We start from the raw sequence: 26,356 nt of genomic DNA on the forward strand, positions 1-26,356 counted from the left end.
CCAACACCTGTTGTTGCCTGAGTTGTTAGTGTTAGCCATTCTGACTAGTATGAGCATACCACCAGTATGAGGTGGTATCTCATTGTGGTTTTTAATTCGTATTTCCCTGATGATGAGTGATGAACATTTTTTCATGTGTCGGTTGCCATCTATCTGGATGTCTTCTTTGGAGAAGTGTCTATTCATGTCTTTTGCCCATTTCTTCACTGGATTATTTGTTTTTTTGGGTGTTGAGTTTGATAAGTTCTTTATAGATTTTGGATACTAACCCTTTATCTGATGTGATTTGCAAATATCGTCTCCCATTCTGTCGGTTGCCTTTTAGGTTTGCTGATTGTTTCCTTCGTTGTGCAGAAGCTTTTAATTTTGATGAGGTCCCAATAGTTCATTTTTGCTTTTGTTTCCCTTGCCTCTGGAGACGTGTTGAGTAAGAAGTTGCTGCGGCCAAGGTCAAAGAGATTTTTGCCTGCTTTCTACTCGAAGATTTTGATGGCTTCCTGTCTTACATTTAGGTCTTTCGTCCATTTTGAGTTTATTTTTGTGTATGGTATAAGAAAGTGGTCCAGGTTCATTCTTCTGCATGTTGCTGTCCAATTTTCCCAGCACCACTTGCTGAAGAGACAGTCTTTATTCCACTGGATATTCTTCCCTGCTTTGTCAAAGATTAGTTGGCCATATGTTTATGGGTCCATTTCTGGGTTCTCTATTCTGTTCCACTGATCTGAGTGTCTGTTTTGTGCCATGTGGTAGTTCTATTTTTAATTCTTTCAGGAACTGCCATACTTTTTTCCATATGGCTTTACCAATTTACATTCTACCACCAGTGCACAAAGTTCCCTTTTCTCCATATCCTCACCAACACTTGGTATGTTTTGCTTTTTTATTTTTTTTTATTTTATTTATTTATTTATTTATTTATTTATTTTTGGGACAGAGAGAGACAGAGCATGAACGGGGGAGGGGCAGAGAGAGAGGGAGACACAGAATCGGAAACAGGCTCCAGGCTCCGAGCCATCAGCCCAGAGCCTGACGCGGGGCTCGAACTCACGGACCGCGAGATCGTGACCTGGCTGAAGTCGGACGCTTAACCGACTGCGCCACCCAGGCGCCCCTGTTTTGCTTTTTTAATAACAGCTATCCTAACAGGTATGAATGAAGTGACATATCACCATGGTTTTGACTTTCATTTCCCCGATGACTAGTGATTTTGAGTAACTTTTCATAAACCTGTTAGCAATTTATACATCTTCTTCAGAAAAATGTTTATTTAGGTCCTTTGCACTTAAAATTTTTTTATTTATTTATATTATTTATTTTATTGCTATTGAGTTGTATGAGTTCCTCATATGTTTTGGATATTGGCCTTTTAGCAGGTATGTTTGCCTAACCAAATTTCAAAAACATTTCCTTTTATTAAAGAAAAACATTGTAAAAAAGTATTGGGGCGCCTGGGTGGCTCAGTCAGTTAAGCATCTGACCTCAGCTCAGGTCATGATCTCGTGATTTATGGGTTTGAGCCCCACACAGGGGTCTGTGCTGACAGCTCACAGCCTGGAGCCTGCTTCAGATTCTGTGTCTCCCTCCCTCTCTTGCACTCCCTTGCTTGTGCTCTGTCTCTCTCTCTCTCTAAAAAAAAATAAACATTAAAATAAAATAAAAAAAAGAAAAACAAGTATCTTCAACACTGATGCAAATCCCCCTATATATAAAGAGCAGTTAGAAATCAGTAAGAAAGACTAGCAGCACCTAGGTCGCTCAGCCAGTTAGGTGTCGACTCTTGATTTCAGCTCAGGTCATGATCTCATCGTTTGTGCGGTTGACCCCCATATTGGGCTCTGTGCTGACAGTGTGCGGAGCCTGCTTGGAATTCTCTGTCTCCCCTTCTCTCTGCCCTTCCTCCCACCATGTGCGTTTGCATTCCCTCTCTTTCAAAATAAATACACTAAATAAACTTAAAAAATTATACTAAATCGTACTAAAAATTGTTTCTGTTGTCACCCACTACAGCCTCATCTTCAGCAGTGTTTTGGAAATGCAAAATATTCTTATAAATCAATTATATTTGTGTATCAATATTTATTTAAAGCAGCAGAAATCCAGTTTATGTTATTTATTAACAGTTACATAGTATTACTAGAGTTTCATAAAACATGTGGCCTGCCACATACTCCCTGCACCTCTAACACACATACTTGAAAGAAAGGGTAAGATAGTTTTCCTCAGAAACATGAGAAGCTACAATTTCATCATTAGGATTTCAAATATATCTCCAAATTTCTAATCACAAAGAGGTTTATGAGGGTTTTAGACAAGTTGACAGTATTCACCAAAGGCCTTAAAGATGTGTATATTCACTGATCCAATAATTCCATGGCTAGAATTTACACTGAGGAAATTAATACAGCTTTTTATATAATACTAAAAAATGGTAAATCTATATTATCACCTCATATTTGTCAGAATGGCTATTATCAAAAAGATAAGACGTAACTGTTGGTAAAAATGTGGAGAAAAGGGAACACTTATGTACTGTTGGTGGGAATATAAATTGGTGCAGACACTATGGAAAACAGTGTGGAGGTTCCTCAAAAAAATTAAAAATAGAAATATCATATGATCTAGAAATTCCATTTCTGGGTATTTATCTGAAGGAAATGAAACACTAACTTGAAAAGGTAGCTATACTCCGTGTTTACTGCAGCATTGTTTATAATACCAAGACATGGAAACAACCTAAGTGTCCACTGACAGATGAATGGATAAAGAAAATGGGGCACTTGAGTGGTTCAGTTGGTTAAGCATCTGACTTTGGCTCAGGTCATGATCTCACAGTTTGTGGGTTTGAGCCCTGTGTTGGGCTCTGTGCTGACAGCTCAGAGCCTGGAGCCTGCTTTGGATTCTGTGTCTCCCTCTCTTTCTGACCCTGCCCTGCTCACACTCTGTGTGTGTCTCTCTCTCTCAAAAATAAATAAACATTAAAAAAAATTTAAAGACAAATATAAAACAACAATCATAAATCTATGTCAATAGACACAAAATGTATAAATTAGACATAATTTATGACAATAACAACATAAGGGGGGGGAATGAGCTATAAAGGAGAAGGGTTTTTATACATTATTAAAACTAAGCTGGTATTACCTCAAACTTGATTGCTATAAAGGTAAGATATCAATTATAATCTCTAGGGAACTACCAAGAAAAGAAGAAAAAATACAGAAAAAAATGAGAAGAGAATCAAAATGGTATATAGGAAAAAAATAATCACAAAAGAAGGTGGCAATGAAGAAATTATAGGACAAATGAAATTTAAAATATAAAGAAAATAAATGTCAAAAGACAAATAATTTCTTCCTTATCACTAATTATCTGCAGTATAAAAGGAATCAATTCTCCAACTGAAGAAATCAACAGAGTGGACAAAGAAAACATGATCTAATTTTGTGCTGTCTACAAGACTCAAATAAGATCCAAAGACATGTATAAGTTGAAAGTGAAAGCATGAAAAAAGATATTCCATGCAAATAGTAATCAAAGGAGAGATTGGGTGGTTTTATTAATATCAGACAAAATAGACTTTCAGACAAAAACTGTCACAAAAGACAAAGAGAGACATCATATATTGATAAAAGGGCCAATAAATCAAGAAAATATATTATAAATATAAATGCACCTAAATATATGAATTAAAAATAGAAATAGTTCTATAATAATAGTTGGAGACTTCAATAATGGGTAGAACTAGAGAGGTCAGTAAGGAAAGAAAGAACCTGAACAACACTATACTCCAATTAAACAAACCAACTAATAATATAGAACATTCTACCCAACAGTCTGCTTTTTCTTAAATGCACAAAGAACATTCTCCATGTTAGACCTCAAAACAACTCTCAACACATTTAAAAAGACTGAAATCATAAAAGCATCTTTTCTAATCACAAAGGAAAGAAACCACTGGCAGAAGGAAAGCTGAAAACATTCACAAATATGTGAAATTTTAAAAACACACTGCTAACAACCAGGAGAAAGTATGAGTCAAAGAAGAAATTATCAGTAGAATAATAAAATACCTTGAAATTAATGAAAATGAAAACACAATATACAAAAATTTATGAAATGCAGTGCTCAGAGGGAAATTCATAGTTGTAAAGACCTATATTAAGAAAGAAGGAAGAAGAAAGAATTCAAATCAATAACCTGACTTTACATCTTAAGGGTCTAAGAAACAAACAAGCTTGCATAAGGAAAGAAATGATAAAGATTAGAGAATAAATAAATCAAGAAAGAAAAATAGACAAAATTAACAAAGCCAAAAGTTGTTTCATTCATTCAAAGATCAACAAAATTAATCAACAGACTGACCAATAAAAAAAGAGACAGGATTCAAAATACAAATATTAGAAATGGAATCAAAGTAGGGACATTACTACAGATGTTACAGAAATACAAAGCATTACAAAAGAATAGTATGATAATTTTACATTAACAAATAAGATAATCTAGATGAGATGGACAAATATCTAGAAAGACACAAACTAACAAAACTGATTAAAAAGGAAGAATGTGAGGGAGGGAGGAAGAGAGAAAGAGAAAGAAAATCTGAACAGACTTCTAACAGGTAAAGAGATTGAGTAAGGAATCAAAAATCTCCCAACAAAGAAGAGCCCACGACCAGAAGACTCCACTGGTGAAGTCTACTCAAACATTTAAAAAAGAATTAACCCCAATCCTTCTCAAATTGTTCCAAACATTAGAAAAGGAGGTAGCACTTCCTTACTTATTCTGAGGCCAACACTACCCTGATACCAAGCCAGACATGGGCATCACAAGAATACTATGTATTAAATCCCTTCTGAATACGGATGCAAAACTCCCAACCAAATAGTAAGCTGACTCTAGCAGCATACTAAAAGTATTGTACATCATGACCAACTGAGATTTGTCCCATAAATGCAAGGATAGTTCAATGCATAAAAATACACCAGGTAATACACCACCCACGTTAATGGAATGAATCAAAAGAACCCACGTGATTGTCTTAATTAATACAGAAAAATGATTTAGTCTAATACCAACAACACATGATAAAAATACTCAACAAACTTGGAATGGAAGGAAACTTCCTCAGCATGATAAAAATCATTTGTGAAGGGGAGCCTGGGTGGCTCAGGTGGCTGAGTGTCTGACTTCAGCTCAGGTTATGATCTTGCTGTTCCAGATTTCGAGCCCTGTATCAGGCTATGTGGTGATAGCTCAAAGCCTGTAGCCTGTTTCAGATTCTGTGTCTCCCTGTCTCTCTCTCTCTGCCCCTCCCCCACTCATGATCTGTCTCTGTCTCTCATAACATTAAAAAAAAAAGTTTTAAGTAAACATTTAAAAAAATTTTTTTAAGTCATTTGTGAAAATCCATAGCTAATATTATACTCAATGACGAAAAACTGAATACCTTCCCCTTAACATCAGAAAGAAGATATGGATGCCTGCTTTTGCTAATTCCATTCAACACTGATGTTTCTAGCCAGGATAATTAAAAGGCATCCAGAGGGGTAAGGAACGAGTGAAAGTATCTCTCTTCACAGATTACATGATCATGTATATAAAATAAAATATCCTAAAAAATCCATCTAAAAATTATCAGTGTTAATAAACTTGGCAAAATTGCAGAATATAAGAGAAACATATAAAAATCAGTTGTGTATGTACATATAATATGTATATGTATGTATAATGCATATACATTAGCAATGAATGATCCAGAAAAAATTAAGAGAACAATCCCATTCACAATGACATTGAAAATAATAAAATATTTAGGAACAAATTTAACCAATGAGGTGTAAGGCTTATATCCTGAAAACCATCAAACACTGCTGAAAGAAATAAAAGAAGACCTAAATAAATGGAAAGACATTCCATGTTTATGGACTGGAAGACTTAATATTGTTAAGATGACAATATAACCAAAAGTGATCTAGAGATTCGATATAATCTCTTATCAAATTCTCAATGTATTTTTTTGCAGAAATAGAAAAGCCTATTTTAAAATTCACATGGAATCTCAAAGAATTCTGAATTACCAAAACAATCTTGAAAAAGAAAAACAAAGTTGAAGGACTCACTTTCAGATTTCCAAGCTTATCACAGAGCTATAATAATTAACTATATGTATTGTAATCATCCCACAGTGTGGGATAAACACAGGACAGTCATAATATATCAATGAAACAGAATTCAGAGTTCAGAAATAAACTCATACATTCAACTGATTTATGACAAAAGTCCCAAGACCATTAAATGGAGGTAAGAAAAGTCTCAACAAATGATGCTAAGACAAATGGGTATCAAAATGCAAAAGAATGATGTCTGACCTTTACTTCACACTATATGCAAAAAATTAACTTAAAATAGATTGAAGACCTACATATAAGAGCTAAAAGTATAAAAGTCTTAGAAGAAAACAGGGGTAAATCTTTATACCCTTAGATTTGACAATATATTTTTAGAAATGACACCAAAAGCCTGAGCAATAGGAGAGAAAGAATAGATAAATTGAATTTTGGCAAAATTAAAACCTTTTCTGCTTCAAAATACACTATTAAGAGAGTAAAAAGACAATCTACAGAATGGGAGAAAATATTTGCAAATCATGTCTGTCAAGAGTCTAGTATCCAGAGTATATAAAGAATTTTTATCATTCAACAATAAAAATACAAACAACACAATTAAAAATTAGGCACAGGATCTGCATTGACTTTTCTTCAAAGAAGATATACAAAAGGCCCACAAGCACACGAAAACATAAAACATCATTAGTCATTAGGGAAATGCAAATCAAAATCACAGTGAGATTTCACCTCATACTTACTATGGTAGGCATAATTAAAAACAAAAATGGACAGTAACAAATGTTGGCAAGAATGTGGAGAAACTGAAACTCTCATACACTGCTGGTGGGAACATAAAATGATGCAAGTGGTACAGAAAGCAGTTTGGTGGTTCCACAGTAAGTTAAACTTAGAATTATCATGATCCAGCCATTTCACTCTTAGGCATTTACCCAAAAGGACTGAAAACAAGTATTCAAACAAAACTTGTACATGACTGATCACAGCAGCACTATTCACAATAGTGAAAAGGTGGAAAGAACCCAAATGTCCATCACATGATGAATGGATAAACAAAATATGGTATATGCACACAATGGAATGTTATTCTACCATAAAAAAGAATAAAGTACTCTTACATGCTACAATGTGGATGAACCTAGAAAGCATTATTCTAATTTTAGTATATGTGCTGCCGAAGCGAGCACTAGAAAGCATTATTCTAAATGAAAGAAGCCAGACACAAAAGGTCACATATTATTTGATTCCATTTATATGAAATATCCAGAAATATCCAGAATACATGAAATATCCAGAATCAGGGCAGGGGAGATTAGGAGTGACTGCTTCATGGGTACCGGGTTTCCTCTGAGGTGATGAAATTATTTTCGAACAAGACAGAGGTGGAGGATGCACAAAACTGTGGATGTACTAAATGCCACTGAGCTATATATCCACTTTAAATACCTTAAATGAATGAATGAGTGAGTGAAAGAGAGGAGAAAAAAAAACAAAAACAAAAACAAACAACCAGACTCTTTAAAAGCCTTTCATTTACCACAAAAGAATAATACCTTCCAAACCTGGATGCACAGTTATGTCTACTACATCCCATTATTTCCCAAATACATGATCTTGAGCCTTACCCAATGTTATATGTCTTAAAACATATTATAACCCAGCTGAAACCTGTGAAATCAACACCTACAAGAGAAATCTATCCTATGTAATTCTTAGAATCAGACAAGTTTAACTACTATTTAGCACAATTATTTTCTCTGATAAAAATAGATTTAGTTATATAGTGGGTGACAGGTAAGACATTAGTTATAGATCAAATAGAAATGTTAATAATTTATTAAGCAGTATCAACATTTACTTATTTTAATCAATAATATGAATTTCTAAATAATTCCTTCAGGATAAGAGATTTTGAAAATCACCTGAGATTAATGTTGAGTACTCCCACTCAGAGAGGATATAGTTCAAATAAGTAGAAATTTTTGAAAAAGACAGCATTGCCCAATATTAGCAACAAAAATTATCTTGCATTGTTTGTAAAAGTGTAAACTGGTATAAGTTTGGCAAAATGTATTAAAATTTTAAATGTGCACAATCCTTGATCTATCCATCTCACCAACAGAAATTTAAACCAAGGAGATAATTAGATGAGATGTTTGAGGATATTCATCATACTACTAATTAAAACAACGAAAACTGGAAACAATCTAAATGTCTATTAATAGAGGCTTGGGTAAATAATTCACAGTGCACATATACTAGAAAATACTGTGAAGTCATTTAAAAAAGAGAGACTATCGGACATTCATTCCTCATAGGAATTACAGACTGAAAAGGGCTAAAAAACAGTACATGATTCTCTTTGTATAAATAATCATCCATCCATGAATATAGAAGAGTTTGGAAGGAGAGGTTCTTCAAGATGCTGAATGGTACAGATGGAAGATTTTCAGGAAATTTTTGCTTTTATTTATGTCTCCTAAAAATTTTTTCTACAATGACCATGTACATAGAAAAAAGACAAATGTGTTTTGTGGAAAATGTATGCGAAAGCATGGTGTATTGCAACTGGGTTTAATTATAATCTGTTAAATACTGAAGACCTGATTGATGCATACACACTTACTGATGGCCTCTTATCCTTCTAAAGCCTACCGTACCTGTTCCAACCATTTCATCTCACAGAATGCTCCTTGTTGCTGCCCATAAATTGGAACTCTATCTTCATGAGGCAGTGATGTCCCTGAGATGCTTTCTGCAGTGTATTTTATGGCATTTGATTTGTCTGCTAAGCTATAAGTTCTGCTGTGTTTTCACAGCAGTGCAAGTGCTCGGCTGTGATGAGTCAGACTCCTGCAGGTGCAGCTGGCTATGGAAGGAGCACACCCAGCAGTCACACATAACCCTTCAAGGAGAATGTGCACAACATTGCCAGAGATGGGCAGATGTACCTTTCTCAGTTTTACAGCATTAGCGAAGAACCCAGGCTTCTCTTCAGGAACAACACAGCTGCTTTTTGCTCATCACCTGGACCCGAACATATTTTCCAGTGTCCTATCATGTCTACTTGTGTGATTCCACGACCTTTTGAAAACTCAGCTGTCCCGTTAGGGTAACATCAATGTCTATTTGGTCAAATATTATTCATTCTTCCAATTCCAAGCCCAGAATAACCTTTCCTTGGAGCCTCCCTTAACATGTTCAGAAAGAGCTGGCTGTCTCTTCTAAAATCTTACCCTCAACCTTTCACTTATTGTATATTGGTGTCTCTAACCATACTGTGAGAATGGAACCATACATTCATCTTTAAATCACCAGTACATGGCATAAAACCCTAAATAAAACTTTAATTAATTAAATTTTAAATAAAATTAAATCTTTGTAAAATGTATGGAAATACACCCATTCTGGAAAACTGTTTGACTATTTTTCATAGAACTAAATATGCCCTTACAATATGACCCAAACAGTTACACCATGGACATTTATCCCAGAAAAATGGAAACTTGTGCCTATATAAAAACCTGTACACAATTGATGATAGCAGCTTTATTCTTAATATCTCCAAATCGGACACAACCCATATACCTTTTAATAGGTGAATGGTTAAGCAAACTATGTTATGTTCATATGATGGGATACCACTCAGCAATAAAAAAGAGTGAATGATTGATAGGCATGACAACTGGGACAGATCTCAAGGAATGAGTGCTGAGTAAAAAACGCCAATCTCAAAAGGTTATAGTCTGTACTGTTCCATTTATATAACGTAACTGAAGCAACAAACTTAAGGACTCCACACAGGAGTCCTGTGGTGTTGGAACAGTTCTGTATCTGGTGATGGTAGTTACATAAATCTACAAATGTGACAAAATTTCACAGACACACACACACACACGCACGTGGAGTTTAGGGTTATGACGTGACAGTGGAAGGACACAAAAAGTTGACAAGAAATAGAATAATACTACCAAAGCTAGGCCTTAGAAAGGTTAATCCAGTAGCAGTATCAAGTACTGGAGGGTCGGAGGGGACTGGAACAGAGGCAGGAAGGTGACGCAAAAGATACTATAGAAAGAATTAAGAATTCTAATTCTTACAATTAAGAATTCTAACAATTAACTGGATGTAAGGAGAGAAAAAAGTGTGTAAATTTATAGAAAAAGGTATTAACAGTGGTCATCTCTGCATTTTACGACTGCAGAGATTTCCAGTTATAATTTTTTTGTATTTGCACTGATGAAGTTTTAAAAATTGTGATAATTACTTTTATATTCAGGAAAAGTCTATTTTCCTAAAAAATGTGAAGTAAATAATTTGTTATTGTAAAGCATTTGACTGACTAAAAGTCATTTTATTATTATTTTCTAATATGAAATTTACTGTCACATTGGTTTCCATACAACACCCAGTGCTCATCCCAACAGGTGCCCTCCTCAATGCCCATCACCCACCCTCCCCTCTCTCCCACTCCCCATCAACCCTCAGTTTATTCTCAGTTTTTAAAAGTCTCTTATGGTTTGGCTCCCTCCCTCTCTAACTTTTTCTTCCTTCCCCTCCCCCATGGTCTTCTGTTAAGTTTCTCAGGATCCACATAAGAGTGAAAACATGGTATCTGTCTTTCTCTGTACGTAAAAGTCTTTTTAAAAGACAGCAACAAAGAAAAGATCTCAAACTGATAGTAAAAGATGTTAGCCCAGGTGAGCTGAAGAATGATGATCTTACATGAACACGAAAAGAAGGGCAAATGTGGGGACACAGAATATTGAGACCAGTCTTGGATATACTTGGTTTAAGAAATCCTGGAAGAGGTGCCCGAGAAAGTGTAAAATATATAAAGTACTCGAGGCAGCAGAGGCTATTTAAGACAGTTGAGAACTGCAGTCACACAGATACTGAAGTATAGGTGATAACGAAAATTTTAAGTTTTAAGGGAGAAAATGTGGACCATGAAAAAACTCTATAGGAGCCAAATCTTGAGGAATGTTTGTGTTTAGGGCATGACAGAAGGCAAAGAAGAGAGTGCAGTGGTTGTCCCCAAGACAGGGTTGGGGATGGGGAGATGGGAGGTCCCACACGCAAGGAAGGAAACAAAGCAGACTCCTCCTCTGACTCTCCCCACCTTCTTTCAGACCCTGCAACCCGACAAACTCCACCCCTAGCTTCTAATGCTCTACTTTCCCCTTCCCTACAACCTACAGCCTTTCCCAAGCATTATTACCAAACAAAACTTTCTTTAGCCCCAATGTGCCTTCCAGATGCTAGCTACCCTTAGATCTCTTTTTAAAAACTTCTTTAAAAAGGCACACTCAGACTGTTTCTGCTTCCTCATTTCCAACCTACAATCTGGTTTCTTTCTATTTCTTTACTTAATAAAGGTTACAAATCATGTCCATGTTGCTAAATTTGTTAAATATTTCTCAATGCTTAAATGATCTGACCTGCCACCAGCATTCTGCCTCCTAAAATGGTACCTCCCTTTTGCAGCTGTGACCCCATTTTTCCTATGTTTCTTCTCTAGCTACACCTTTTCAATCTGTTTACCACCTTCCTCTGTTCTAATCTCTTACATGCTGAGGCTCCCTGGGATCTGTCCCAAAGCTGATCTCTCCTCTTACCCTCTGCCCTGTCCCTGAGAACTCCAGTATGTCAGCTGTTCCCCACCCTCCTTGCCAACTTTAGCCCTCACGATTATACATTCCATTCTATACTCCAATTATGGAGAATTTTTGTAGTTTTCTTATGTCAAATCCTATCACTTCTTGGTCTTTGTACATTTTTTTTTTGGCATATAGCCTCTTACATTGAGCTTATCACACTGTATTGTATTGCCTAATTACCTGTGGCTCCCACCATACTTTAAACTTCCTGAGAACAAGGACTATATTACATCCTTTTTCCAGAGTCTAGAATAGTGCCTGGAACATGAGAAGTGCCTAGTAAATAATTGTTAAATTAAAATAAAATTAAGAAATATACAACTGGTATATATTTTAAAATGTTTAAATGTACTTGTAACCAAAGAAATATAGATTTAAAAAAATTTTTTTATGTTCATTTATTTTTGTGAGAAAGACAGAGTACAAGCGAGGGAGGGGCAGAGAGAGACAGATAAACAGAATCCGTGGCAGGCTCTGAGCACAAAGCCCGACATTGGCCTCGAGCTCACGAACCATGAAATCATGACTTGAGCTGAAGTCGGATGCTTAAAGGACTGAGCCACACAGGCACCCTCAGAGAAATATAGATTTTAAAAATAAAAGTGTTTTCTCCCAGTCAAATTTGTCAACCCCAAATGATACCCACTTTAGTCAAGGATATGAAGAAATGGGCAAAACTGCTGTGTTGTAAATAGTAATCATTATGATATAACTAAAGGGCAATTTGGCCACACAAGTGTGTAGCACACAGCACAGGTTCTGACAGAATGGGGATGAAGATAGGCTTTGCCTTATAACTAGTTGTCTGAAGAGCACCTTTAAACTTCAGTTGCCTCATTGCTAAAAGAGATCAGATTTACTAAGAAGTAAATCAACATAATATAGCTGCAATATTGCAGCTTATTAAAATTAACAAAGAGCTCAAACAGCTACCTAAATGTTTTTTTTAGAGTTTATCTATTTATCTATCATCTATCTATCTATCTATCTATCTATGTAATCTCTACACCCAATGTGGGGCTTGAACCCAGAGATCAAGAGTCGCATGCTCTTGGGGGCGCCTGGTTGGCTCACGCAGCTGAGCGTCTGAGTGTTGACTTTGGCTCAGGTCATGATCTCATGGGTTCGTGGGTTCAAGCTCCGCATTGGGCTCCACAATGGCAGTGCAGAACTTGTTTGGGATTCTCTCTTTCCTCTCTTTGCCCTCCCCCTCATTCTCAAAATAAGTAATAAATAAATTAAAAAAAAAAGTTGCATGCTCTTCCGACTGAGCCAGCCAGGTGCCCTTACTTAAATCTATTTTAAAACTAAGTGATGTGCTTCGTAAGAATCTTCCACATAAAATAACTCTGATTAAATTTTCTAAAAAATGGGGATATAATTCATTAATTCATCTCCTATCTACAATTCATTAATTCATTCCACAACTATTTGTTGGGCACAGTATTTAGCACCTGGCTGTGTGTCAGGCACATGCTCCAGTTAGGGGATATAACAGCAAAAGAACTAAGTTCCTGTGGTAAGAGAAATAGCGAATCTGAAAATACATGACACTGTGAGCTACTGACACATGTGGGTAGGGGGGCAAACACTTCTCTAATCAGGGGACATTTGAGCAGAGACCTAAAATGTGCTAAGGAAAGCTACATAGATGTGTGGGAAAAGAGAGTGCCAGGAAAAGGGGCAGCAAAGGTTCTGCTGCAGGAGCACCTGACAGCAGAGACCAGCATGGCTAAGGAGGAGAAATCAACCAGGAAAGGTGGTAGGAGGTGATGTCTGAAAGGTAAGCTGTACCAGACTCTGTAGAGCTTTGCAGGCCAAGGTAAGGATGTGGAGTTTGTTCCAAGTGTGATGGAGAACCATGGAAAGTTCTGAGCAGGAAAATGGTATCATCATATTTTTACCTGAAGGGGCTTACTCTGGCTGTTTTTGGGAAAAATTGACTAAGAGGGGCAAGAGTGAAAATAGGAAGGCTACTTAGAGGTCACTGTAATGTGTGATTGAGAGACAGTGGCAGTCATATTCAGGACATATTTCAGAGGTAGTACTGTCAGGATTCCAATTCTAAGAACCTAACTCAAAGATTTCACTATTGCTATTCAAAAGCATTTATATATGCAAGGATACACAACATAGGCTGCCACAACTTAATACAAGTTGATCGACTTAATAAACTCTGATATAGCCATAAAGCTAGAAGGGAGGTAGTCATTTAGATGTGATGATGTTGAACACATAATGACATGGAAAAATGTTCATACTATGTATGTTAAGTGAAAATAACTGGTTACAAAACAAAGTATTCAATATTAATCCATTTTGTCTAAATAAAATGGATAGAAAAAAGAAGGTTATAATACAAGCATGTTGCAAAACACCTCTTGGGGCTGTGAAATCACACATTTGCAACTTTTATTCTTTGAGCTTACTGTATTTTTCAAATTTTCTGTAATAATTATGTATTACTTCTATGGGAAGAAATGATTTTTAAAATACTGAGAACAGGGGCGCCTGGGTGGCTCAGACAATTAAGCGTCCGACTTCAGCTCAGGTCATGATCTCACGGTTCATGAGTTTGAGCCCTGCATCAGGCTCTGTGCTGCCAGCTCGGAGCCTGAAGCCTGCTTCAGATTCTGTCTCCCTCTCTCTCTGCCCTTCCCCCGCTTGCACTCTGTCTCCGTATCAAAAATAAATAAACGTTAAAAAAAAAAAAATTAAAAAAAAAACCACTGAGAACATTTTCAACAAATAAGATTACTAAAGAATAACCATTTGAGTTTTTTAATGGTTTTCTTTGTTACTTACCATTACTTTTCGCAAAGTGTATCTTTTAGATCGAATGTCATCCATTAGCATCTCATACGGGGTGAGCTGATATTCAATGGGCAAAGGGTTGTACTGCCGCTCTTGGACCTTCTTAAGTTTTACTCCATTCCGCAAATCCCTCATCACCTGTACCCAGAATCGAGCCTAAAAGAATCAAGGGTAGAGAGATGTCCATGAATAAATTTACTAGTTCCCTCTAAGTAGCTACAGTCATACAGAAAAAATGAAGAGCTTGGCTTGCAAAACATTGAGTAGACCAAACAAAACTGATTTTTAAAACTAGATTTTATAATACTAAGTACTTAAAAAGCCAGTAGAGAATCACGAGCTCTAAGTTCTGAGGCACCTGGGTATAAACCCTAACTCATTCACTATGAAAGGCTGTATTAATGGCCTCAGTTCTTCACGCCTCCTGTGTCTACACTCTGTTACGTGATTTTGCTCACTGAAGAGTATATTTCCCACACTCTAACATTGGTTTTGGCTTTATGATTTGCTTGGCCACTGGAAGGAATAGTAGTGGATGTGATGTAACCAAAGTCTGCAAAAGCAAATGCATAATGGGTTTGTGCTTCTATTGCCATGAGAACATTATGCCTGGACTAGCATGATTGTCCAGGAGAAGAATGAGACACACATAACTGATCTGTACGCTCATGAGCTAAATAAATGTACTACTTTATGCAACTGTGATTCTGTAGTGGCTGGTTAGGTGGCATTACTGTGACCACAGCTAAATGATACAATCACCTATCAGCTATCTGACATCCAGCAAGTTGTTTCACCTCTCTGACCCCTGGCTTCCTCACCAATAAAAGATAATGGTACTTCATAACTTGCTGAGATGGTCATATATTATGTGGAAAATGGCCATAATTTTTATGTTATTACTATCTTTGCACAAATTACATAATATTGGCCTTCTTATCAACAAATAATGGTAAACAAATAATGGTAAATTGATTTGCTAGCCCTTCAAGAAAATGAGATATAAATGAAGTACTTACAATAATATAAGACATACTAAATATGTATATTATTATTATAAGTTAATCCTTTTATTTTCCTACCTATAAGCTAAGGTGTCATAGTCTCTACTTCAGTGAAAAGTAAATCAATATGATATTTAACTGAAACACTGTGGTTTGTTAAAATTAATAAGTAGTTCATATTTATTACTTAAACATATTTACTAAAAACCATGTGATATATTTCATAAGAATTATCTGTACAAAATAACTGATTAAATTTCTCAAAAATGGAATTTATGATTTTTTAAAAAATGTATACCATTTCTTATTCCAAATAAGATTTGAGGTACTTAATATTGTGGTATATCCATTAGAACACCTTCTAAAATATTCCTATTTTAAACAGATCCAATACAATATCCCTAAAATATTCAGATATCTCTTTTGAGAATGTTCTTGTCCCAATTTCTCTGTTTTTCTTATACGCATTCCTTTAAGATCCAGTTCAAATATCATCTCATCTTTTAAAATGCTATCTCTTCTCTTGACTGCCCAGGGCTTTAAGAAAACTTGACATATGTGAAATTTTGAGTATTTAGATAAATTAGGGGATGATTACTCATATTAGAAGATTTTGCTATAATTTATGAAAGGATTCAAACAGACTTTTTATATAGCCAGTTCTTTATATATTATTGTTTGGCAAACATTTTCAGAAATTTAATTTAATTAAGAGATAAAAGTCACAGTAAAATAATGTACGACTGTCACTGTATGTACTCCCAGAGATTCAGTCATTTACATATTCCATCAGAGAGATCCTGAGATGCTACCATCAAAGATACTCTAATTCTCCTTCATTCTTTCATTTCATTCTAATCTTTCTAAATAATTCATTTTAATGGTCTTATAAGAGAGCAGCTGGTGATCTAGGCAAATGGAACTCCCTTTAGAGTTAGCGCATCTCTCGTCAGTGATCCTACCAGTTTTTTAAATGAGGCTGCCCTACGGCAATAAATTAAGTTTTTAGTTCAAGTTTAAACTAGCTGTTTGCTAAATTCTGACCACCTGGAGTTATTTATCTGGCTTCCACGTCTAAGAAAACAAATTTTAAAATTTATTAGCCAAGATAAAATACACCTGAAATAAGGCTATTAGAGTATTCTACACAAAGGAAACTTAATAAACAATACTATTCTAAAATGATAATATCCGGGGCGCCTGGGTGGCGCAGTCGGTTAAGCGTCCGACTTCAGCCAGGTCACGATCTCGCGGTCCGTGAGTTCGAGCCCCGCGTCAGGCTCTGGGCTGATGGCTCAGAGCCTGGAGCCTGTTTCCGATTCTGTGTCTCCCTCTCTCTCTGCCCCTCCCCCGTTCATGCTCTGTCTCTCTCTGTCCCAACAATAAAATAAAAAACGTTGAAAAAAAATTAAAAAAATAAAATAAAATGATAATATCCATTTACAAGACATTACAGGCTACTTATTTTTTAACCTTAATCTTAAATGTTCTAGATTAATATCATTCCAAATATCTCAGTGACGTTATCAATAAATTATGAATATTTATATCCATACATCAATACATGTGGATCCATACAATGGATTGGAATACTACTAGTAATAAAAACAACAAACTATCGGGGCACCTGGGTGGCTCAGTCGGTTAAGCGTCCGACTTAGGCTCAAGTCATGATCTCGTGGTTCGTGAGTTCGAGCCCCGCATCGGGCTCTGTGCTGACAGCACGGAGCCTAAAGCCTGCTTCAGATTCTGTGTCTCCCTCTCTCTCTACCCCTCCCTCACTCATGGTCTGTCTCTATTTATAAACATTAAAAAAATGAAAAAACAACAACAAACTATTGATAGAGGCAACAACATGGATGAAATCTCAAAAGAATTATGCTGAATGGAAGAAGCCAAGCAAAAAACAGTACATACTATATGATTACATTTTTGCAAAATTTTAGAAAATGCAAACTAATCTATAGTGAGAGAAAGCAGATCATGGATTGCTTTCCCATGAGTTCCTCCCAGATCATGAGGAGAAAGGAAGCAGGATTACAAAGGGGCATGAGGAAACTATGGGGGTTAATGGATGGGCTCAATATTTTGATTATGATGATGGTTTCATGGGTATGTATGTATGTGTGTATATGTCAAAACTTATCAAATTATGCCTTTTAAATATGTGTAACTTATTGCATGCTGATTATACTTTAATAAAGCTGTTAAAAAAGAATGTGGCAAACAAAGTCTAATATGGTCAAAAGCAATTTGTTCATATCCCCCAAATATTCCTAGTCCCTCATTTAATGGTATCATTTTTTAACCAATATCCTTAACCTGAAAATTCAGAATCCTAAAATGTGCCTTCCCACTGATGCCTGAACATACCTCAGTCTAATTTCATGACAATGACTCAGCCCCAAGGCTGTCATGCCTACCCAACTCTAAGTCATATATGAGGGCAGGGACTCTTGGTTTTACTAGGGTCTAGTACCATGCCAGAAAAAGTGGCTACTCAAAGTGTATTGCATAAATACACTGTAATCATCTGTGCTAGAAATCTGTCTTCTGTTTTATGCAGGCAGAGATCCTGTAATAATACAGGAATGAATAATTCTGCATCTCAGAACCCTAATACAGTAACTATTCATCGGATAAATGAATGCACTACACTGTAGTTTCACACCTTATCCTGAAACAGAGCTTAAACTCTGACTTACAAGAGTATGCTAAGACATTAATATAATCAGGAAGGTCAGTATTTTAAAACATCAATTTTATCAGAAGGGACATTGGGGTAGTTCTAATAAAATCAGTTAGTTTTGTAAAATGGGGAAGATGTTTCCTCAAATGTAAGACTAAGCACATTCAAATTCATATATCAATTCGTATTACAGTCCTTAGTAACAAGCATTTTAGAAATCATCACACTCTGTCTTCAACACTAAGCAGAACAGTGCATATCCAACTACCTTACCCAGTCAGCATTTTTCAGGTCTTCCAGGTCTGTGTTAGATTCATCACTCTTTTCCATTTCTTGAATCTTCTTAAGATTCTATCAATGAAAATAAAAAGAAAACATTTAGGTATAAAAATTTCATTATGCTACCTTCTCAAATGAAAATTTCTAACAGATATCTTCAGATAAAGTCTATATAGAAGCATTATTGAAGCAGATAGTACAGAATCTACTCCCCTATACATTTCAGTCAATGGTAAACTACAATAGATACAGTACTACAGAGAGATGGACTGAGATTGTTCCTTCTAATTTCCTTCTAGGCCTTGCAGCTAAACCTTTGTCACAATATTAACTCACACCACTAAAATGTATTGACATTGCCTTTTCCCCCAATGCCCTTATTCAATACACAATTAAATCTCACAGATATTATTTCCTCCATATAACCTAAGCCCTCTTCTTTTTATCTCCACTGCAGATCCCTTAATCCAAACACTATCTAATTTTTGCTGACTTCTGATGTGGTCTGGCCCCAGATGTTCTCCTCTCCTCACCCCCATGCCTGGTCTCATTTATTCTCTACTTCTGCTCTTCTTTCAGATATCAGGCTCAACAGAATCATCAATTCTTCAGGAAAGCCTTCCCTTCCCCTCAATTAAGTCAAATCTTCCTACTATACAGTGGCATATAGCACCATCCACCTTTCCTCTGTAGCCCTTTTTACACTGTAGTTTTACATTTGTTTGTACCTTCCCTCTAGGTTTCATGAGGCAAAATTCCATTCTCAGGGGCTAATATATATAGCATTGGCACTTTTTATACTCAATATATATTTGTCAAATAATTTCATGAGTAAATTTCAATATATAAAATGCTTTTTATTTATTTATTATTTGGTAATGTATATATTACAAAAACGATTACTGCAATAAGGGTAGTTACCACCTCCACCGCCTCCTATAATTACTTTTTTGTGTACGTGGTGAGAACACTTCAGATCTACTCTTGAAACTTTCAAGCATGTAAGGCAATATTGTTAACTACAGTCAACATGCTGTATATTAGATCTCCAGAACTTATTCATCTTAAAACTGCAAGTTTGTACACTTTTCAATTTTTAATTTATTTGAATGCTGTTGACACACAATGCCCCACCCTTTGAAACTGCATGAATCCAACATTTGCAATTTTAAGAAAATCATGATAACTAAAACATCTACTCGGCTATTAATTACTAATCTGTGTTATACCATTCCTACTTACAACAAATCAATTCTTGTATATTTTACAATTTGTTGAGTTTATTTGCCTGAATGCTTGTGGACTGAGTTTAAATGTACCTTATGAAACCTAGTTTATTTTATATGAAAATACTTAATAGAAAACATTTCTAAACCATTTATTTTTTGCTTCTCAACATCTCAGATTGACCATCTGCAAAATGAGAATAACATCACCTGCTTTTTTTGTACTTAATAATGTATAGGAGTATTAATATAAAAAGAATAAAATAACTCTGAACACTTGAAGAAAATGTGGTATAAATAACGTATTCTCTTGCTAGGAAAGACATTTGGGGGATGAGGGAAGTACTTCTTGGCTGCAACAGGGTATGGGGAAATAATAATATCAGCTAACAAGTGCTAAGGCTTCAGGCAACCATCACTTAACCCCAAGCACAACCCCTGTTATGGCTGGGCTCACAACTGAGGCTCACAAAAGCTAAGTGACATGGCTGGGGTCTCCCCACAGGCAGGACAGAGAGTGAAGTAGGTAGAAGCGGCATCAGGGTCTCAGACAGGAGATAAGATGTGTGGAAGGGACACCAGATAATGAGAAGAATGGCCCTGTTGGGAATCTAAGTGTCCTGATGCTGCTTCCCAATGACTTAGATAAGCCTTAGAAAAAAGCTGGATAAAGTTCTACATTACTTTCGCTAAAATTAGTATTTATGAACTGCTAACACACAAGGAAAAAGAAGACTACGGCTTTGCAGATAATTGGGTACTTAATATCTAGTGTAACATTGTGTCAAAATCTGAGTAATAATCATTACTAAATTAGGACCCTCCATTTTCTGTGTTTAATGACACAACAGATGTCCTGGTACATGCAATTTTTCTGATATTTAAAATACCCCCCCCCCTTTTTTTGCTACAGATAATTAGCTGTCTTTTTAAAAATCTCTCATGATTTAAAGCCATGGTTTTCAACCCAAGTCCACAATCTTCATCAAGTAGTGACATCTTGAAATCAGAGCTGAACAGGGAAGAGATCAAAAGGAGAGGCACATTTATTTTGTTCCTCTGAGGACTGTAATCCAAGCTCTATCCCAAAAAGAATTAATGCCTTAAGATATATATTATTCTATTGACTAGAATAGTGTTCTTTCTAGCTTTTTATAATTAAAAGCGTAAAAGAAAAGAAAGAGACTTAGGGAGGTGAAATGCCTTTGGGCACCTTGGGACTCTCTCAGCAGCAGTGCTCTTCCCTCCCTTACCCAAATACCAAAAGTTTAGAATAAGTACCTCATTTCTTCCTATTTCTTCCAACTCCAGCCTTGGGGCATTTGTACTGGCTGTTCCTCTCTCCACAATGCTTTACCCCCCATCTCCACATAGCTAATTCCCATACATATCTCATTTTTGCTCAAATGTCACCTTCTCAATGGGGCCTACCTTGACCATCCTATGCAATCCTATACAAACCCCAAGCTCCACTCCCTGCACTAGCAATTCCCCTAGTCTATGTCTTTTTCCAAAAATCATCCTGCCTTCTAATAGTCTATATGATTTACTCAATGTGTTTACTGTCTGCCTTTCATTACTAGATTTTAAGTTTCATAAGGAATTATTTTTGTGTATTTTGTTCACTGCTGGGCTCCTGGAATCTCTAGAAGCATGCCTTGCTCTTGGTAGGTGCTTAGCAAGTATTTGTTGAATAAGTGAATTAAGATCTTTCAACCAAGCCCTTCAATCTCCTCAACAGCTCTTATCAAGTCAACTTTAACAAGAAGCCCTATGAAAGGGAAAATTATTCAGAGGAAAATCTGAATTTTCTTCTCTAAATTCAGAATCTACTGAAGGGGTGGGGAAGAAAACTCTTATCTATGCCACACGGAAACATGTGCTTTCCAGTTCAGGGAAATAAACATGTAATCCAAGCTCACATTACATTTAAGTGTCTCATTCAGTCAACAGATTAAAATAAATAATAATCAGAGTAAATAAAAAGAAAAAAATGCACACTGAAGTAATTATAATACTAAACACGTCAACAAGATTCAGTCAACATCAAAATAAATTGGCTTGAAACCTTAGTGCCTAAGAAGATCAAATATGTACACATGGGCCAACACCCTAACAACACACTTTCCCCATCCATAACCAAGAGTGCAATATGGGCTCTTTGTCACCTACAGGCTGATCCCACAACAAGCACTATATTGTTTACCCAATGATCTATAAGCCAAAAGATAATGAAAAAAGCTGAAAACATGATGGAGAAACTCATTTTTGCAAGCCTATGTTGTTTTTTAAAATTTCTGATGGTCTCTAGGTCCTTCTAGGCTCCAAACAAGAGAAGGCAAGATAAACAGTACAGGTACAGGAGAAGATGGGTGGTCTTTGGCAAGATGAAGATATATTATCTTTTTTTCTAGATTCCCACTGCTACTACCAAAGCTGATGATGGCAAGTCTTTCAACTGTTCTTTCTGCCTCGGTTATCTTCCTCATTTGGTTTACCTTTTTACTCCCCTATGATGGGTTCCCAGTGTTTCTGCTGTCACCTTCAAACTGGGGTACCCATATTTCCAGCGACCTCTGGTCAAACAGTATAGTGATATGCCAGGGAGCATTTACAATGACAGATAAACAGGACACATTTTCCTGGAGCAAATTTTACTCACAGATGTGATAGATTATCATGCTGTGGTAAGTTGCCTAGGTCCACACCCTGCACCCACTTCAGGAATGAAGTACTCTTCCACTGCTGCTGGAGGTTTTGTCTGCTCCATAACCTAATCCTGCCCTAGGAGCTGCACTCAGGGCTCAGAGCAAGGAGCTGCCTTGTCATGGGTATGCCCCATCTCTGGGGTAGCCCACACCCAATCACTGGTCTGTGTGGAGGTACACAGGTCAGGCCCCCTTGCCTCTCTTGGGACATCTCTGAAAGGCCATCCCAACTTCTGAGCTCCCTGTGGGATCAGCTGCAACCTGCTGCACGTGCATCATAGTTCAACTTTTCCTTCACTGCTCACAGGTGTTCCCCAAAGCAGTTCCCAATAAAACCTCCCGAATTCAAATTTTACCCCTCAGAATCCTTTTCATGGGGGAACTCAATCCACACATGGAACATTTAAAAAATATTACAATTAGGGACGCCTGGGTGGCTCAGTCAGTTGAACATCCGACTTTGGCTTGGGTCGTGATCTTACGGTTCGTGAGTTCAGGCCCTGCAGCAGGCTCTGAACTGACAGCCCAGAGCCTGGAGCCTGCTTTGGATTCTGTGTCTCCCTCTCTCTCTCTGCCCCTCCCCCACTCATGCTCTGTCTCTCTCTGCCTCTCAAAAATAAAGAAACATAATAAAAAAATAAAAAAATATTACAATTAGATGTAGACATATAAAATAAAGTTTACATGGATTTTAAAGGTAAAATGTATGATTTCAAAGACACTTTGACTTGCACTGAACAATACATCTCTCAGTGGGTATCTGTTGCTTTTGTCTAGATACATCTCCCCCCTTCCTTCTTTCATTTGGGGAATTCAGCCCCTATAGTTTGAGTAGGGCTAATCCCATGGCCGGCACACCTTATCACCTACTCACAAGGGTGAGGACACAGCCTCCACCAGCCAGTACAGCCACAGCACCTAGTTCTTGAGCAGGCATATGTTTCTGAACTTTCCTCCAAGATATTTTTGCTCTAATTAAGAGAAAGACTTTCTGCTGGAGTTACTAAACTGAGGAAATGTGAGGTTTAAGCTACAGACTGTCATCTTACCTGCTTTTTAGTAAAAGCCCATCCCGGGGAGTGAGAGAGAGAAAGCCAGTCCTGATTATAGAGTTTGAGACACTGGATCCAGCTGCGCCTAAAGTTAGCTGTACCCTTAGACTTTCCATTTATGTGAGCCAGTAAATATTCCCGTACTTCACTCATGCTAATTGGAATGGATTTCTGTTACTTGCAACTGAAAGAGTTATGATTTAATATGTTCCTTTAGTCTAGAAGTACGAGTTCATGCTTCTATGTCTTAGGGGTAGTCTGGTGGAGTCATATGAGAAGCACATGGTCCCTTTTCCACCCAACCTTAAATTATACTGTTCTCCAACACATCCCATCCAGATGGTCTTACTGTTTTACACCTTTACACATCTCTGCCTTTACTTGTGCCGTGATAAAATCCCTAACTCCCTGCTACTAAGAAAAACGATCTGCTCTTTATAATACTAAAGACAGTTTAAATTAATAGTCCAAGAATTTCATGTTTTTTAATTTTTCTGAATTTCTACCATAAACTGTAGTTCAGACACTTCCTAGCTGTGTGTCTTTATACGGGTCACCTAACTGCTCTAATCCTCAGTTTGTTTTCCCGTCTGTAAAATGCAGACAAAAAACTACTTTCTAGATTTTGTTAATATTACATAAAATAATACCGAAAGAATACAGCATGGTGCCTGGCTCATGTTAAGCATTTAGTAAGTACTAGTTATTAAAAACCAACAAATATCTGTGAGATTTCACTGTGAATACTTTTTATTCCATCACAATAACATTTTATTCTTTTACCAAATGAGACCTCTCTCTGGCCTCTTCATGAAATCAAAATCCTGACTCACAAATAAGTCAAATACAGTAGCTGAGAATCTGTGAATACTGTAATTGAACAGGCCTAAAGCAATGTGCAACTAGAAATCTCAGGTTTCTAGTTAGCAAAAACAAATGAGTTATTTGAAAGTAAATTACATATTTTTCTAGTGTTAGTGACAAGCTTCTGTCAATTATATTCTGGCTTCTGAATAAATTATTTTGTATGCACAAATGTAATAACAGATGCCAACCTGAGCTTGGAATATGGTGAGAAAGTTATAATTGAGTACCCGCATGGCAATTAACTCTCTGCATGTCTGACATAACCATTCTCAAGCTAGCAATTAGCACTGCTCCAAGCCAACACTTTCAGTTCCTGGCACCTTAAAAAACAAACAAATAAAATCTACTCTGTGAATCACAAGATATCAAATGCTCACAGAATAATTTTAATTCATTTGTATAGGTTCAACACCAGCTCACATATAAATGCCTCTTTTTAGATTAAACCACCGTTACAGATATATTCATGTATTAAAAGAATACTTTAATAACAGCATTTCAATGATGATCATTTTCCTGCATACTGTTAACCACTTAACGCCATTTATCATTTATTGATATTCCTCTATATACTGAGTACATGTTTCAGTTAGAAACTTTTCAATGTGTAAAAATGAATATGTTTTAGTAACTCCTTGAACCTTTTTTTTACTCAATATATGCTAATATGCTTTCAAAGAAATTACTATTAATTATATTTCCCGAGTGACAAAATCACTTATATAAATGTCGCCTGTAATAAAAAGAACACATATATCAGCCACAGAGATTAACAGCCATGCTGTCCTAGCTGAGATATTTTTACCATAGAGAAAAGCAAGAAAAGGGATTTTATCATATTTACCAGCCCCAAATTAGTGTTCCAAAAATTAGGGTACAAAAAACTCCCATGGAATTATAGCAGTTCATCTGATAACTGGAAGTCTCCCATGTACATTAAAGAGTTAGTGGATAATTACAAAAGAATATGATTTATATTTTCATCAAGTTTTATAACACTTTGTTAAAGATGTAATATAGTCTTCTCCTCAAGGGATACGATTCGGAAAAGGTAACTACAACAAAGATGAAAGAAAGTCAGCATTTTACTTAATTAAAAAATGTAAAATGTTAAGATACTAAACTAGAAGTTGATAATTTCTGTAAAATTTAATTTGAATTTATATGGTTCATTAAAGAAATTACAAAAAACTATAGATGAAGTCATGACAATGAAGGAAATTCATTCTAAATTCTTCCAATACTTTTGTGTACACACACACACACACACACACACACACACTCTCTCTCTCTCTCTCTCTCTCTCTCTCTGAGGGTTTAATGAATGTCTCTGCCTCAAGTAGCTGGACTCACAGTATCTCCCTAATACAACCACCCTTCCAGTTTTCATATTTATCCACTCTTCACCCCTATAGACTCATCAAGTCTTCACACATAAAGAAAGGCAGTGATAATAATAAAATGATCATTAAAATATCATGGGCTATATTTGCAATCTATATCACAACAAGTATTTTCTTAAGACATACAAATGGGTAAGTAAAGACCAATACTACATTAGAAAAATGGGCAAAGGATATGAATAGGCAATTGGTAAATACAAGTATGCTCTTAAGCATATGAAAAGTTGCCCAATCTCATTCATTCATAGTAAGGAGAATGTAAACTAGAACTAAGGAATACAAAATTTCACCTATCACTTAAAAAACACATTGCATAGGAAAAGACACACTCTTACACAATGCAAAGGATAAGATCATTGGTAAACCTCTATTGAAGACAATTTCATATTTTATGAAAATTGTAAATGCACATGCCATTTGAACCAGTAATTCAAATTTTAGGAACTTATCCTACATATATGATTACACCCATGAAAAGTAGCTTTAAAACTATCCACTGTAGCACTGTATGAAACATCAAAAGATTAGA

At 36.2% G+C, this 26,356-nt stretch overlaps 1 protein-coding gene across 5 annotated transcripts in view; it reads right to left on the minus strand.

The window, feature by feature from the left end:
- The window catches only part of SPIRE1 (spire type actin nucleation factor 1), a 200,926-nt gene that overhangs the window by 55,691 nt on the left and 118,879 nt on the right, over positions 1-26,356 (minus strand). For all 5 annotated transcript variants that reach the window (XM_049620471.1, XM_049620469.1, XM_049620470.1 and 2 more), the window contains exons 5-6: positions 18,566-18,643; positions 14,591-14,755 (exon numbers count right to left, since the gene is read on the minus strand). In XM_049620471.1, the coding sequence (XP_049476428.1) occupies positions 14,591-14,755; positions 18,566-18,643 (243 nt within the window). The remainder of the gene's footprint in view (positions 1-14,590; positions 14,756-18,565; positions 18,644-26,356) is intronic.

This window comes from Panthera uncia (assembly GCF_023721935.1).
Source record: "Panthera uncia isolate 11264 chromosome D3 unlocalized genomic scaffold, Puncia_PCG_1.0 HiC_scaffold_8, whole genome shotgun sequence".
Taxonomy (NCBI): domain Eukaryota; kingdom Metazoa; phylum Chordata; class Mammalia; order Carnivora; family Felidae; genus Panthera; species Panthera uncia.